The sequence below is a fragment of the Hemitrygon akajei genome, chromosome 15 (assembly GCF_048418815.1).
Source record: "Hemitrygon akajei chromosome 15, sHemAka1.3, whole genome shotgun sequence".
Taxonomy (NCBI): domain Eukaryota; kingdom Metazoa; phylum Chordata; class Chondrichthyes; order Myliobatiformes; family Dasyatidae; genus Hemitrygon; species Hemitrygon akajei.
This window is the reverse complement of record NC_133138.1, coordinates 16,264,310-16,278,751: the sequence shown is the minus strand read 5'-3', so window position 1 is coordinate 16,278,751 and position 14,442 is coordinate 16,264,310. Positions and strand designations below refer to the sequence as shown.

The window sequence follows — 14,442 nt, the reverse complement described above, 5'->3', positions numbered from 1 at the left end:
TAAATAAGGGATGGGGTAAGAAGGGGAAGAGGGGCATTTACGGAAGTTAGAGAAATCAATGTTCATTCCATCAGGTTGGAGGCTACCTAGATGGAATATAAGGTGTTCCTCCAACCTGAGTGTGGCTTCATCTTAACAGTAGAGAAGGCCATGGATAGACATATCAGAATGGGAATGGGACGTAAAATTAAAATGTGTGGCCACTGGGAGATCCTGCTTTCTCTGGTAGAGAGAGCATAAGTGTTCAGTGAAATGGTCTCCCTGTCTGCGTCAGGTCTCACCAATATATAGAAGACCACACTGGGAGCACCGGACGCAGTATATCACACCAGCCAACTCGCAGGTGAAGTGTCGCCTCACCTGGAAGGACTGTCTGGGGCCCTGAATGGTGGTGAGGGAGGAAGTCTAAGGGCAGGTGTAGCACTTGTTCCACTTACAAGGATAAGTGCCAGGAGGGAGATCAGTGGGAAGGGATGTGGGGGACGAATGGACAAGGGAGTCACGTAGGGAGTGATCCCTGCGGAAAGCAGAAAAAGGGGGGGAGGGAAAGATGTGCTTGGTAGTGGGATCCCGTTGGAGGTGGCAGATGTTACGAAGAATTATATGTTGGACCCAGAGTCTGGTGGGGTGGTAGGTGAGGACAAGGAGAACCCTATCCTGAGTGGGGTGGCAGGAGGATGGGGTGAGAGCAGATGTGCGTGAAATAATTTTGAATGGGGCACCTGGATTTGTAATTGTAATTGTAATTTGTAATTGCTACTATTTTTATCAAATGTGATGGATTGCCAATATTTCCTGTTTAGTCATATTTTAGTTCCAGTATGTCCTAACCAATTTTACACATGCATAGAATGATAATTATGGAAAGACCCAGTGTTTAAAAGTGATTAATTGTCTGATTACAATATTCAACATTTTTATAGCACACCATTGGTGCTAAGAGAAGTGGATGAATGATTAGCTTTGTAATGTTCCAGAATGTTTGTGATTTATTTCTAGGCCACTTTACAAGTACTTAAATCATTTGCTACAGAGGCTTCAAATGAATACAGTAATCAATAATTATGAAATACTTTCAGTGTTATTACATGACATATGGAGACCCCCACTGATGAGATGCCCACCTTTAACCAGAGAACATACTGTATAAAATATTAATTGCAGTTGTGTGTATTTTATTTGCAGGTACATCCTTAAGAACTAGAGTATCTGGCAACTTCCCAGGAAATTACGTGCGAAAATATGACTCTGCTTAATTATCCTTGGCCAATTTCTAGGCTGCATTTGTTAGGAAATATGGTCAGAATGTCCAGTCCAAAGATAAAATCAAAATGCTGATGGTAAAATTCAACCGACCAGAATATTATGAAATGTTTTAAATAAGTTTTGTGCTAATTTATCACAAGGATGTTGGTGCATTACTAGTTTAAGTTGATATTCCTCAAAACCGTTACTATGTAAACAACTTCTATGATCATTTATACCATTCTTATGTTACATCTGTCAAAACTTTAAACAGTTATTGAAATAACTTCATATGCTAACTAAGAAATAAGGATTGCAAGCTTATTCAATTTCCCAAGTTTTTAGTAGGGGTAAGTTTACAATATGTAATTTTAGAAGCATTTGAACCTAAAATGACACTTCCCAATGTTTGAGATTTTTTTGAAATTTACAATAAAATAAACATTCTTATTGCGATGTTCATAACTGATAACATGAAAAATATCTCTAGCTGTCTTTTCTGAAATAAGTTGTTATGTGAAAACATGTTTTGCACATTAGTTTGATGTCACTAAATTTTGGCAATATCTTTGAGTCAAAGTGAGACATGAATATGGAAGATAACAAATAGTCCTCAATATCCTAATTTTCTTTGTCTTATGTGTATTTTTGTGTACTTCTGGTCAATAAGCAGCTGCCAAACATCTTTTTTGGTAAAGAAATATTATTCAATTCTTAAGTACTTCAATTCCCCAAATAAATAGGCATTTAATTCCTTCATTCCATTTTGCTTCACGACCATTAGTGATCATGTGAAAGATATGCAAGAGTCAGAAGGTCATTAATTGGCCTGTCATTTATTTGTTATTCTTTATGGAAATGGAGCCTCCTTCAATTTGCTCCAGCTCTACTTGGTGCATTAATTTTTTTAATGTCATGGACAGAAATTTGACATCTCGATCAGTTATACATTGCATTAATGCTTGATACTTTTTCTGAATCTCGGAAAACTGACTGGGTATGATTTAGTGAATCATGAGATTATGACTGATGAAGAAAGAAGGATGTCGAGTGGTGACTTGATAGAGATGTACAAGATAATAAGTAACATAGATGAACTGGTTAGCCAGAGATTTTTTCTAAGGATGGGAACAGCTAAAATGAGGGGCCATAATTTTAAGGTGACTTCAAGAAATACAGGGCTGGCGTCAGAGGTAAGTTTTTTTCACACAGAGTGGTGGGTCTGTGGAATACCTAGCCATGGTGGTGACAGAGGCAGGGGGACATTTAAGAAACTTAAATAAGCACAGGGATGATCGATAAAGGATGCCTATGCAGGAGGGAAGGGTTAGGTTAACCTTAGAGTAGGTTAAAAGGTTGTCACAACACCATGAGTCGAAGGGCCTGTAATGTGCTGTAATGTTCTATGTTCAATGTTTTTCAAAACATTGAAATTGGTGTTTATAGGAGGCTGCTTTCAGAATGGCGGCAAGGATCACTGGGCCGATACCTCAGAAGTGCACATTTTCCAAATGTACTCCAGTTTTAAACTGTGGGAAGCTTTTCAGCTTTTCTCTGAAATTTCCTGACTGGCAACTAGCTCAAGTGACACACCAGGTCTCTGGTGGTTGGTTAACTCTATAGCAGAAGGTCACAGGCAAGGAAAAGGCATGGCAAAAGAAAGTGATTATGATGGGGTGGAAAGGAGAGGCAAGAAATGGCAAGAGTGGGTGAGAGCACAGTCAGGGGAAATATAGCTGGTAGTAGAATTTGGGGTATAGCTTATGGTTGCAGGAAATTAGTGAGAGGAGTGGCATTATTCAACAACTGAGGATCTGGAAGGAGATGTTAATTGGGCCCCAATTCCTCCCCCAACCCACCCTTTTCTCGTCTTGACACGGCAAGCACCTTTCTCACCATTTTATCTGCTGGATTTCTTAAGGCCCAAAACCATTTAGAATTCAAGAGCTAAACAGCATGGACATGGATCCAGGCTCTTCAGCCCAATTCAGCCATCTTCAGTTGCCTAACGGAACTAGAAAAATGAAGAACATACTTATAAAAATGAGGGCAGAATTATTTTTGTAAACTTGCACTGACCTTGCAGCTTTTGAGTGGAAGTTTGTTTTTATTTCACTTAATAGTTATGAGAAGGCAGAAGTAGTTGAACTAGCTTGGGCTTGAGGCTGGCATTGTATTCTATGTTAATTTTTTCCCATCCCATAGCTACTTCTCAAAATCTAAAGCTATTCCCAATCAGTGCAGTTTAGCTGCAATTCAATAGTTTCAATCTTGCAATAATTCCTGTACATATAAAATAACTTCAGATTTACCAGCTGAAGACTCAGAGATGAAGCCAATTCATTAGGAACTTGGAGTCACTATTTCTGTATTATTGAACATGACTGCAGATGTTTCAAGTTAAGTAAATATTACAGTAAATCTGTTGCTTCTATGAAGCATTTGTCATCAGTAACATAATGTCTCTGTATCTTGGAGAGGTTACATTTCCAGAAAACTGTGTTCTGATTTTCCATTAGACAAACTCAAGAAAAAAATATGACAAAATTTTGAAGTTTCTTTTGCATGTTATGTTTATTTTGTTTTTTTTCTTACACAAATTGTGTGAGTGTCATTTGTGAACTCTGTAAATGGAATTTCCATTTATCTGAACTGCCGTAATACATGGGCACTCTGTATCTGACATCTTCTTTTACAGAGAATAACAATCATGGCAAGTCAGAGGTTTACTATGTCTGGGTTATAAAATTCCAAAAATCTAATTTTATGTTTAACAATATTTGAAAAAACAAGACAAATGAGTAACATCCCAGCTTTCATGTAGGGAATGAAGTCCCCTTTCAGTCAACCTCAAGTCAAAACAAATATCTGGGCCATCGCCTTTTGAGATGATAGCAGGAGCTTCGAATGAATTCAGAGTTTATAATAGCTTCTGCCATCTAGTCTGCACAGGATAGGTTGGGCACATTCTAAATCATTGATTGAATATGGAATAATTACTGGTTTCCTTTCAGAGCATGCACTTAAGTAAAATTAAAGGGCAACAATGTTTTGGGGATATTTTGGGGAGAATTTTAACGCTCTAGATCCTAGTAAAAACTAGGTTGGATATGTTAGCATTATCGATCCTGACACAATTGTGGATGCAAAGACACCTGAGCAAATTACTTTTAAAATACGTGGTTCAAGTCCCAATTCAGTAACAGATCCTTACTACAACATTAAACCCAGACTAAATAGTAAAGTATACCCATATGTACCCTTTCCCATCAAACCCAAATCCCCAGAGTATCAACAGATAGATAGATAGATACTTTATAAAAGAGTGAACTAGTTTTAAACAGTCATTCTGGGTAATTAGAGAGTGAAGAAGCATGTCATTGGGCTTACAGGGGAACACCTGGCCCTAACTGCACCCATATTTCCTTTACTACCCATCATTGCCTTCAGAAACCTCCTTCCCCAGGCACTTCCTTTATATCACAGATTATTTCCTTGGTTTCAGCACCCTGGTTGGGTTAATCTTACACCCAGTCCCACTGCCAACTAAAAGTTACATACTGTTCCCTTTGATAGGATCCTATCTCTTCTCCATCAAATATGACTTTGGAGTCAGAGAGTAGTATAGAATGGAAACAGTCCCTTCAGTCTGTCAAGTCAATACTGAACACAACACCCTCCCTGGTAATCCCAGTTCCTGCATTTAGCCCATAACCCTCCACACCCTCCACTAAAGGCCTTACTACAGTCCATGCAGACAACATCAACTGACATACTCTTAATTATCTCTTAATCATCCAACTCTTAATTATCTCTTTGAAAAAAATTCCAGAAGATTCACCAGATGTGACCTCCCATGCACAAAACCATGCCAACTATTCCTGATCTGGCTTTGACTATCCAAGTGATGGTGACCTTGTCCCTCTGAATTCCCTCCATTATCTTCCCTACAACTGAAGTCAGGCTCACGGCCTGTAAGACCACAAGACATACGAGCAGAATTAGGCCTTTTGGGCCATGAGTTTGCCCCACCATTTCAACATGGCTGATCCATTTCCATCCCCGCTCCATTCTCCAGCCTTCTCCAAGTAACCTTCTGTGTCCTGACTAATCAAGAACTGATTAACCTCTGCCTTAAATACACCTAATGACCTGGTCTCCAGAGCTACCAGTGGCAATGAACTTCACAGATTCACCATTCTCTGGCTAAAGAAATTCCTCCTCACCTCTGTTCTAAATGGACATCCCTCTATTCTGAGTCTGTGCCGTCTAGTCCAAGACTTCCCCATCATATAAAGCATCCTTTCCACATTCACTCTATCTAGGCCTTTGAACATTCGATAGGTTTTAATGATATCCCCCTCATTCTTCTCAATTCCACCAAGTGAAGTCTACTTATCTTCATGTCACCTGCAAACTTGGCCACAAAGCCATCAATTCCATCATCCAAATCATTAACATAGAACGTAAAAAGAAGCTGTACCAAAACCGACCCTGGCAGAACATCACTAATCACCTGCAGCCAATCAGAAAAGGTTCTCTTTATTTCCAGTCTATGCCTCCTGCCAATCAGCCAATGCTTTATCCATGCTAGTATCTTTCCAGTAATAACATGGGCTCTTAAATTGTTAAGCTGCCTCATGTACGGCACCTTATCAAAAGCCTTCTGAAAATTCAAGTACACAACATACACCAATTCTCTTTTGTCTATCCTGCTTGTTCTTTCTTCAAAGAGTCAACCAGATTTGTCAGGCAAGGTTTTAACTAAAGGAAACCATGCTGACTTTGGCCTATTTTATCATGTACCTCCAAGTACCCCAAAGCCACATTTTAACAATCAAATTCAACATCTTGCCTACCACAGAAGTCAGGTTAACTGGCCTTTAATTAATTTACTTCTTTCTGCCTCCCTCCCTTTTTAATGACTGGAGTGACATTGACAATTTTCCAATCCTCCAGAACCATTCCAAAAACTAGTGATTTTTGAATGATCATAACTAATGCTTCCGCAACCTCTCCAGCCACTTTTTTTCTGAACCCTGGGGTGAAGTCCATCTGGTCCATGTGACTTATAGGTCCCTGGTCTATTCTTACCAGCCTTCCTGAACAAGATACCCAGTAATGTCAGTTCCCCAGATGAGTAATGGTCCCCAGTACATTGAGATGTACAGCTGCCTTCCCATGTTCTCAGACAGCCTTTCTTTAAAATCCAGAATATTTTCCATTAAATGAGTTACATCCACGTTATCACAACAGGCATATATGTATGAGCTAATCACACATGTTTAATCAGGCACAGGCACAGTCAGTGAGTCACAGCAGTGACTTCAGCTCTATGAGATCAGGATAGCTTTTCATGCTGCTTGGGAATCAGAGGTTGAATATCTCACCTCTTATTCATCATTATCTGATTAGAACATGACTCTGTTTGCAATGGATCAGATAGTACATATAAAATGTCTGGATTTGACTTATCCTATGAAGAATAGACATTGTAAAATCTGGGAGAGATGAACCTTGAAGAAGAGAGGATTCAATATGTGTGCTAGGTGACACTTGCGGTTTACGTCTGCCTGTTAAATACCATGGCTCACTAAGTGGATTGCCACAAGAGGGTCCTGTGAGGCAATCATTGAATATGTCTTCTTGCTGGCCACCCAAAAATCACACCAGGAAAACACCAACAAGTATATATTTAAGAACAAGAGGACCCAGCTATTTCATGTGAAAAAGTATAGATCTCTCTAGATTAGCAGTTAAAAAATTGCGTCATTGGACCTGATTCAGAATGCAGCTAAAAAACAGAACATTGGTGAACAATGGCCATAAAAAGGAACTCAATGTTTCAGAGCATCTGCTGTATGGAAGCTTACTAACCATCTCTTATTATTTGTCTCTGAGAACTAAACTCCTCTGAATGTCTTTAGAGTATATATGAATAAGTGACTTCTCAAAATATTAGATCAGCAAAGTAATTAGTGCATTGTCCCTGAGTAATTTAAAGGTTGGAATGTCTGAAACTAATCCCTTGAACTGTTTAAATGAAGTTGAATGTAAGTCTGGAAGAATGAGCTCACAATTTATTCCACTGCATTAAAAAGGAAAAGCAAGGATACCCAGAGCACTTAGGTACATGCACAGACACATGTATTCATTGCAATGTTATGGAACCAGATGTCCTTTATTATTACACAATGTGTGTGGTCTGGCAATTTCTCTGCACATTAGTGAAATCTTGTTATGTAGCTGGAACATTGGAACTGGTTTCCACCTAACTTCTCGGTTGCCTGGAGTGATGGTCCTAACTTTTTTATGTGCTTTTGACTGTTATAACTGTGATGGTGAGCACAGATCCAAAAGCAACCTCATCCAATATTCAAATTGAAAACTAGTGGGCGTTTTTAAGTCTTATTTTTCCCACAATATATTGTTCCAAAATCTAAATGTAAGTTTGAGTTAAAACTGATGTAACTGTAAATCAGATGGTTTTAAAGAATTGTATACTAAAGAAAACAGAAATCAATTTAGGATAAAATTAGCTATGCACAAAATTCCTCACCCACTTATTATATCTTTCAGTTTACATTTTTAATTATCTGATTAGTCGTGAAATTAACATAGAAGACAACGTAAGTATTTGGCAGATCACACAGCAGCTGTGGAAAGTGAAAGAGTTAATGTTTTAGGTCAATAACCTTTTAACAGAACTGGAAAAAGTACAACACATTTTAAGTTTCAGAGATGGGAAATGATAATAAAAAGTAATAGGAGAATGTCTAATCTAGATGGAGATCAAGACAGATAATGAGATGCATAGTGTTGCAACTATCTGAGTGAGGATTGTGAGGGCTTGTTAACCGCAGCTGATCTGTTTGTATTGAAACCCGTGTTTATTTTCAGAGAGAAAATCTCCACAACATGTGTGATCCTTACGCACTAACTTGAAATTATGTACTAACCAGACTGCTAACTTGCTTGAATTTCCATTGGTGCATATAGTATCCTCAAAGTAGACTTATAAAGTGATCTCTTCTGGAGGCACATTATTCCAAATCAGAATCGGGTTTATTATCACTGACATATGCCATGATATTTGTTGTTTATCAGCAGCAGTCCAGTGAAATGCATTAAAAAAAACTATAAATCATAATAAGAAATATATATAATAAAATGTAAATTAAGTAAGTTATGCAAAAGGAGAGCAAAAATAGTGAGGCAGTGTTCTTGGGTCGGTTCATTGTCCGTTCAGAAATTGGATTGCAGTGGGGAAGAAACTGATCCTAAAAAAATGAGTGTGGGTCTTTAGGTTCCTGTACCTCCTCTCTGATAGTAGTAATAAAAAGAGAGCATATTCTGAGTGATGGATGCTGCCTTGTTGAGGCCCTTTGAAGATGTTATCTTACGAGGAACGTTTGATGACTCTGGGTCTGTATTCGCTGGAGTTTAGAAGGATGAGGGTGGACTTAGCAGGATGAAAGGCCTACTCAGAACATCTGTGGAAAGGATGTTTCCCCTGGTGGGGGAGTCTAGGACAAGAGGGCACAGCCTCAGGTGTCCATTTAAAACAGATGTGGAGAACTTCTTTAGCAAGAGGGTGGTGAATTTGTGGAATTTATTATCACAGACTGCTGTGGAGACCAGGCAGTTGGGTATATTTAAGGTCAGCCTGATCGGATCTTGATTGGACATGGATCAAACATTCCGGGGAGAAGGCTGGGGAGTGGGGCTGAGGAGAGGATAAAAAAAGGATCAGCCAATATTGAATGGCAGAGCAGACTCGATGGGCCAAATGGCCTAATTCTGCTCCTATGTCTTATGGATGTCCTTGATGGTAGGGAGGCTAGTGCCATGATGGAGCTGGCTGAGTTTCCACTCTCTTCAGCTTTTACTGATCCTATTCAGTGGCCCCTCCATCTTCGCTGATGCAAACAGTCAGAATGTTCTTCATTGTACGTCAGTAGATATTTGCTATAGTAACAGAAAAATTAATTCATGACTATAGATATTTAATATTGATCATTCAAAGAACATTATCACTGATAGAACTTTCTATCAGTTATAGTCTGATTTTAAATTCTGTCGGTCCAGTCACAACCCTGACTCCCAAAGCACTCCCTGAATCTTCTCCATCCGCACCCAATATATCTCCTCCAAGTGTTGTTGATGCAGAAGTCTTTCTTCACTCGTTTGTCCACCATCCATGTGTTTGAATTTTAGATGGCAAGTCCCAGCGGAAAACAATATACTTTCAGCTCTAGAGTGTTAACATGATTGCAGATGCAGAACTGATCTTGAGAATTAATTTATGGACCAACGCAGCCATTCTTGTATAATACTTTGTTTTCAGAATTATTTTAATAAGAATGCTTTTAACATACATTTCTAAATAATACTGCTTTGTTGCTTTTTACTGATTACAGCACAAATCATATGTGTACACTTGTTCAAATGGACTGGATATGGATCATCTAAAAGTTCCACAGTGTTAAGGCTGAGACACCATTGAGTCAGTAGTTCAGAAAAACCGCAAAAAGAAACTCTTGTCAACCATCACAGACATTTGCATCTATTTTCTATATCTTTTTGATTTAGATGTATATCAAAAGTTCAGCTTTATTCTCAGTTTCGATTCCAAAATTTAAATATGTAACTTGCTACTTCAATTCAATATCTGACCACCTACGGGTTACTTTTTTTGTCTAGCTGCTCATTGAAAATCAGATCTGGCAAGCCTGTTTCAGATGTTTGTCACTGTTTTGTTGTTGTTATGGTAATTGTTAATGATCTTATTCACCTTTTCCAGCACACACCTCTTTTATCACTTGTGGCTTGTCAGAATGCCAGAACAGGAAATATTTAACAATGCTAAACTAATGCGATAGTTGAATGATAGGATGATCAGTTCAATTATTTCTGCATGAGAAGGATATTACTGTAATATTTTTGTAGCTGGTGGTTTTTTAATAAGCAAAGCATAACTATATATGTCTAGCCAAGCAGAATGTTCTCATGACAATGGACCTTTCTGGTGGAAGTCAGCCAGTAATCATTTCCAAATTATTGCACTCTCAATGCTTTGTCGAGATGAAATTCTTCTGCTATCTTACAAACTTACATATTTCCTTAGAAGGGAAAGTAATCAGCTACTCTTAAGCCATTAAAGTAGAAAAGGGTGAAGCAAAAGTCATGAGACACGTTTCATATTACTAACCATAATTCTGCTAATGGGATAAAAGTTTCATTTTCTAAATCAGTCAAATGAATCTCTGGACTGCTGACATCCAGTTTGATTATGTAAAGATCTTTCTTTATTACACATTTAATGATTTTGGTTGCTGCCGACAGCTCATTAACTTACAACTTTGTATACATACCTGCGGAGTTGTAAGTGAGGCAATACATTATTATTTTTTCCGAGGACCATCCGCTTTTGTAGCGCTGTAATGAATAAAATACCAGATATTGTTTGTGAGTGTTTTACTGCTTGCATCAGCAAATACATAGGGGTGGTCCTGTAAAAAGAACAGTCTTTGCAAAATACTCGACCTAAAGAATCTGTTGCAACAATGTTTCAAAGTTATGCCTCAGTTCTTAAATGTAATCGCATAGTTAATATTCTGGTGGAATCATGAAATTGAACAAGGATCTTCAACTGTGATGCACATTATTGAGCCTGACGTTTTCCTGCAATCAGCACACATCTAATGACATCAACATTCATCCAACAAAACACTCATCAATCTTTACCTACATAAATTGGAATTTAATACTCCACGCAAAGTCCATTGTGAAACAATCTCAAGAGATGAATAAGCTTTTCTCAGGCTTCCAGCTGGGTAAAGAAATCAATTATAACTGACTTTTCAATGACAAACTCTGCTGTTTTCATCAGGGATAATGCCTGGGCATGTCTAGTCCGATGGTATTTATACCCCCATAGTCCAACCCTCCTGACTGGTTAGTCCTCGACCAATCAGATGTCCACTCTCCCACCTTGATTACAATTCCCCTTCTTACTTAGAGTGGGACCTTCATCTTTGTTAAAATTCTTTCCCGCTAGATTTATTTCAATAGCCATTGGCATGGTACAGTAGTTTTGTGCCGTCAAAGTCAATCCTGTGGCCATTGCAAATGCAATGTTCTGTTACCGCCGATTTCTCCAGGTAACCCAAACATATAAACTCCCTGTGCTCTTTTCACCGTGCGTCCCACCTGGCCGATATAAGCTGCTCCACGTTCACAGGGAATCCTGTAACCACCAGCCGACCTGAGTCCCAGGTCATCATAAACCCACATAAGCTGTAATTTGAACATCCTTATGGGTTCTGGTATTTCTTCAGGATCCTGGTGATCCTTCCAGGAACCGTGGAAATACAAGGAAGACAGGTGGTAGCAGCAGGCTCCTCGTTGTTAGGTTTCCTAGTTTTTCCATCGACTCTTTCAAAGGCCCGATTGATTTGCTTCACCTTGTAGCCATTCTGTTGGAACGTCATGCATAATCGTCTTATTCCTCAGGGAGACTCTCCGGGTCCTAAATAGTTTTCACCTGATTATTGAAAGTAGAAAGAACTGCTCTACATTGGGAGGCATGATGGTGGCTTGTATTGTTGAGGTATAAGTCTGTGTGAGTGGGTTTCCAACAGACGCTGAAGCTACTGTCCAGTTTCCGTCATATTAGATGTCCAGGAATGGGAAGCAACCATTCTTCTCCATTTCCATCATAAATTGAATGTTTGGATGGTCATGGAACTGATGGAGTGCCCAGAGTCCATGACACCATACTATGAAGGTGTCATCGACGTATCTGAAGAAGCATTTGGGTGTAAGGGCGATGAACCCAAAGTCCTCCATGTAGAAGTTAGCAATCACCGACAGCAAGAGCAATCCTATGGCCACTCTGTCTGTTTGTTCATAGCAGTTCCCCTTATAGAGGAAGTATAATAGAGAAAAAGGGCTGACAGAAAGTCCAGGATACCTAACAATGAGGAGAAACCTGTCACTACCACTTATCTTCCCAATATTTCCATGGTTTCTAGAAGGATTATCGGGATCTTGAAGAAATACCAATTAATACCATCCACGAACCCATAAGGAAGCTCAAATCTCAGCTTATGCAGGTTTATGATGACCTGGGACTCAGGTTGGCTGGGACTTACAGGATTCCCTATGAATGTGGAGCAGCATATGTCGGCCAGATGGGATGTATGGTGGAAACCCGCATCAAGGAGCACAGGAAGGGTATTTGTTTGGGTTATCTGGAGAAATTAGCGATAGCAGAATACTGCACTTGCAATTGCCATAGTGCAGTAGACTTCATAGACTTCAATGGCACAAAACTACTGTGCCGCACCAATGGGTTTTGGGACCACCTGGTGAAGGAAGCCATTGAAATAAAGGAATTCTAGAGGAAAAGAATTTTAACAGAGATGAAGGTCTCACTCTAAGTAAGAACTGGAATTCAATTGTAAGCAAGTTGGGAGAGCAGAATCCCGATTGGATGAGCACTAACCAATCAGGAGGGATAAACTATGGGGGTATAAATACCACCGGACTAGACATGCCCAGACATCATGCCTGATGAAAATGGTAGAGTTTTCATTGAAACATTGGTAATAATCAATACCTACACCCGGCTGGAAGCCTGAGAAGAGTTTATTGATCATATATATTGGGAAAGCACCAGCTAGACCTTTTTCAATCTCAAGAGAACTCAGGGCTGCAAAGAGAGTGGGTAGGCAACAAAGCTGGTGCCTCACAGTTCCAACACCTGAGTTCAATCCTGATTTCTGGAATTTCCCCTTGATTATCCCATTTCTCCCATGGGCCAAAGATTTGTGATATGGTAAATAGTTTGGTCTCTCTAACTTGCACTTAGTGTGCAAGTAAGTGGTAGAATATGGAAAAGTTAATGAGAATGTGGTGAGGATAAAATAAAAATGGATTAAAGTAGATTCATAGCTTCCAAAATTTACTGGAGATTGCTGGAAAATATTCCAAAGTGCCTTCTGCATGGGTGTTTTGGAGAATATAACTGTACTGAGAAAATAATATAATGCTTGATTCCACAATGATACAAGGTGGCAGGGTGATGAGCAGAATATCTAGAAAGGATTCCAGATGATATAGATAAGCAAATTGAGACTGCAGTAGGGAAGTTGAGATCAAAAGATTACAGTGAAAAGGCAGGAGAATGAGGTTGAGAGGAAAAAGAAGTCAGCCATGATTGAATGGTGGAGCAGACCTGATGGGCTGAATGGCCTAGATCTTTTTCCTATGTCTAATGGTCTTCTGGTCTAAATAAGCAGTTGGCTATTTAAGTCTGAAAAGAGATTTCTTCACCCAAAGAGTAGTGACTCTTGGAATACTCTAGCAAGGAGAATTAATGGTTGAGTATATGATCAAGTTAGAAATTGATAATATTTTAAATATCAAAGAGGTCAAGGGATAGATTTAGAGAGTAATAGCTTGATAACCGATGAGTCCATGGTGCCTAAAAACACACCTGTGAACAATTAACTTACTAATCCAAATGTCTTTGTAATTTGGGAGGAAACTGAAGCATCCAGAGGAAACCAATGCAGTCAAGAAGAGAACATGTATACTTCTTACAAGCAGCAAATGGATGTTGGGCTGTTGGCGCTGTAATAGAGTTATGCTAACTATCCTGCCACCCAATGTGGTTTGTAGTGGAAAGTGATCTGCCGTGATCTAATTGAGTGCTAGAGAAGGCATGAGAGTTGAACTGCCTACTCTTGCAGTTTCTTTTGGTTGTTCATTTTTTTAATAGCAATAGTTTAGGGCTAAGTTTGGTCGCTCCTGGCTAGTAGCTAATCCTGATGAGGAGGTAGAAAATACACAGCTAGGAAGACGCTCTTTCCTAGAGCTGCCCACTGTGGCCTTTGTGCTGTGGTTCTCTGGCTAACAAGGATTGTGCCTTTAAGGGAGTAATGATCTCTTCTGAATTCTGCAAAGTAGCTGCATTGCTATGATTCTGCTCCCATCGGAACCTGCATAGATTGAGATTCAACGTATTTTTTGAGGTGGAAACCACAGCAATGTTGTTGCATGCTTGCTTTAAATCAAATTCACAACACTGTGATTTGGGGCAGTGCTACACACAGTAGAGTTTTTGTACACCAACAGAGAACATTCTAAATTCCAGATCGGTAACCCACAAAATCTCGAGGAACTCACCAT

General features: G+C 39.2%; 1 protein-coding gene across 5 annotated transcripts in view; it reads left to right on the top strand.

Annotated features, from left to right (window-relative positions):
* Nucleotides 1–1,726, top strand: part of LOC140739191 (uncharacterized) — a 139,020-nt gene extending 137,294 nt beyond the window's left edge. For all 5 annotated transcript variants that reach the window (XM_073067240.1, XM_073067244.1, XM_073067241.1 and 2 more), the window contains one exon: nt 1,186–1,726. In XM_073067240.1, coding sequence (XP_072923341.1) covers nt 1,186–1,256 — 71 coding nt within the window. In that variant the 3' untranslated portion in view covers nt 1,257–1,726. The remainder of the gene's footprint in view (nt 1–1,185) is intronic.
* Nucleotides 1,727–14,442: the final 12,716 nt, after the last annotated feature.